Source organism: Aptenodytes forsteri, unplaced genomic scaffold (genome assembly GCF_000699145.1).
Source record: "Aptenodytes forsteri isolate BGI_AS27 unplaced genomic scaffold, ASM69914v1 Scaffold68, whole genome shotgun sequence".
NCBI classification, from domain to species: Eukaryota; Metazoa; Chordata; class Aves; order Sphenisciformes; family Spheniscidae; genus Aptenodytes; species Aptenodytes forsteri.
In genome coordinates, this window is record NW_008795382.1 from 2,511,722 (window position 1) to 2,513,984 (window position 2,263).

The 2,263-nt window shown below is 63.0% G+C and overlaps 1 protein-coding gene across 1 annotated transcript in view; it reads right to left on the reverse strand.

Moving 5' to 3' along the window:
* NOTCH1 (notch 1) overlaps nucleotides 1–2,263 on the reverse strand; it is a 44,806-nt gene that overhangs the window by 23,591 nt on the left and 18,952 nt on the right. The window contains exon 3 of the mRNA XM_009280663.2: nucleotides 62–324. Coding sequence (XP_009278938.1) covers nucleotides 62–324 — 263 coding nt within the window. The remainder of the gene's footprint in view (nucleotides 1–61; nucleotides 325–2,263) is intronic.

Below are 2,263 nucleotides of genomic sequence, written 5' to 3' on the forward strand. Positions count from 1 at the left end.
CGCCCCTCTCGCCCCCGGCCGGGTCACCATGTCCCCACGCCGCGCGTCAGCACCACCTCACCTGACCACCCCGGTGGGCAGCGGCACTTGTACTCGCTGAGCGTCAGCAGGTCGCAGGTGCCCCCATTGCGGCAGGGGTTGCTGAGGCAGACGTTGTCGCGGGGCGTCAGGCAGAGCTCGTCGGTGAAGCCCAGGCGGCAGGCGCAGGTGTAGTCCACGGTGCTGCCGCGCACCACCGGGGTGCAGGTGCCGGCGTTCTTGCAGGGGGAGCTCAGGCAGGGGTTGGGCAGCTGGCACCGCTCACCCACATGGGCACCGCTACACCTGGCAGGGGCAAGACACGCCGTCAGCGGGATCGGCCCAGAGGGACTGGGGGCACCTGACCACCCCAGGGACCGGCTCCGGGAACGCCTCCCTGGGCCCGAGCCCGCACCGCATCCCGGCATGTCAGGTTTGGCAATTGCAAGGCTCTGCCCTGGCCGCGCTGGGCCGAGAAGAGGAAGATGAAAGAGGCGCCGGGAATAAAGGCGTCCCCCATCGAGGGGCCTGCACTGACTTGCAGAACCGCAGCCTCCAGCGCTGACGTCCTGCTTCTCATTGCAACATGCTTTTTTTGCACACACCCCCCTTACTGAAGAGGAAACCAAGGCACAAGGGGGGACACGGTGGAGCCGGGAGGGGCACCCCACATCCACACCCAACCCAGGGCACCTGCAGACCCCGAGGGAGAGGAAACCCCACAGTGGCCCACGAGGCTGAGCAGCAAGGAGATAGCCCTGTGCCCCTGCCCGTCCCTGCCTGCACCGGGGTCCCTGCTCCACCAGGGTGATTTTTATCCTCCCTCCATCCTAAGAAATTACTCAAACATGATCAAACACAGGCTCAGCGTTCGCTGGTAGCAGGTGGGACACGTTCCTGCTCCTCGCAGCTGGCTGAGGTCTTCCCTGACAACAAACCCTGCGCAAGGAGGGACGAGCGGCCCCGGCTGCCGCATCCCTCTGCGTGGGGGCCCTGAGAAAAGGGCCCCTGACGCGGCCACTGGCTCAACCATCTGTCACCGTTGGCCGACAGGGCTGGAGCAACTGCCTGCTGCAGGACCGGGGCAGGTGATGGGGACACGCTGCAAGGGCAAATCCCAGCGAGGCTGGGCAGGACGTGGGGCCAGCAAATGAACCTGCAAGAGGGGGGAGCTGCTCCCCGGGAAAGGGAGGACAGAGCAAAGCTGTGCACAGAGAGACCGAGGGCACCCGACATCCAGTGAAGATCCTGGGGACAAGGCCCTTCAGCACCTCCCCAGCACAAACCCTCCCATACAGCATCTCTTGCGTCGCGTCTGCAACACGAGATGCCATGCGTTTTGTCCCCAACCAGCTCTGCTCACATTACACCGCTTCCAAAGGGGGATTTTCTGCCCTGGCTGGGCTGCGCTGAGCAGCCGTCGCGAGTAGGGCATGGGAGGAGCAAGACGACGCCGGCACACTCTGTCCCACACCGCAATGGCAATGCCACCGCAGCAGAGGAGGGCACGCCACGCTCAGGTCATGCTGGGCTGCCAGCTGCTATCAGAGGCCTTGAGAGCAGAAATAAATCTGGGGGTGGCTGCATGCATTGCCGCGAGCTCGGGGTAAGGAAACCACCGCTGGAGGTGATGGCTGGGGAAGGCGACAGCACCCGGGCACTGGGGGACTGTGGTCCCCGCTGTGCTTTGGCAGGTCGGGGTTCAGGGCATCCACCACGTGCTCGTACCCGTCGCCACCCGAGCTGGCAGGATCTTGTGTCCCCGAGCCTTGTGCCTGGCCTCCGAGGCTCTCGCGGCAGGCAGCCCCCCTGGGGCAAGCAGGGAGGGTCCCGGGGAACGCTGCAGCCCCACGGCTGCAGAGCAGAGCACTCACCTGCAAACCCCACCAGCCTGCAAATCCCAAAACAAGAACGCGGGGCTCCTCCGGTGAAGCACAGCCAGCAAACCCCCGCCCTCAGCCGCCATCCTTTGCCGCGTCGTGCCGGTGGCAGGACGACGTTTCGGCCCCGCGCGCCTTCTCCTCTTCCCCTACTTTTTTTTTTTTTTGAACACAATTCTGATTTCATTGTTGGGGATTGTGAATACAATTCTGATTTCATTGTTGGGGATTGTGTGAGAATTTGTCAGGATTCGGAGACATTTTGAGTTAATGAGACGGTATTATCCAGGCCAAATGAAAAAGAAAATGTGTATAATAATAAATCAGGGCATCTGCTCGGCACACAAAGGGCGGCGGGGAGCAGG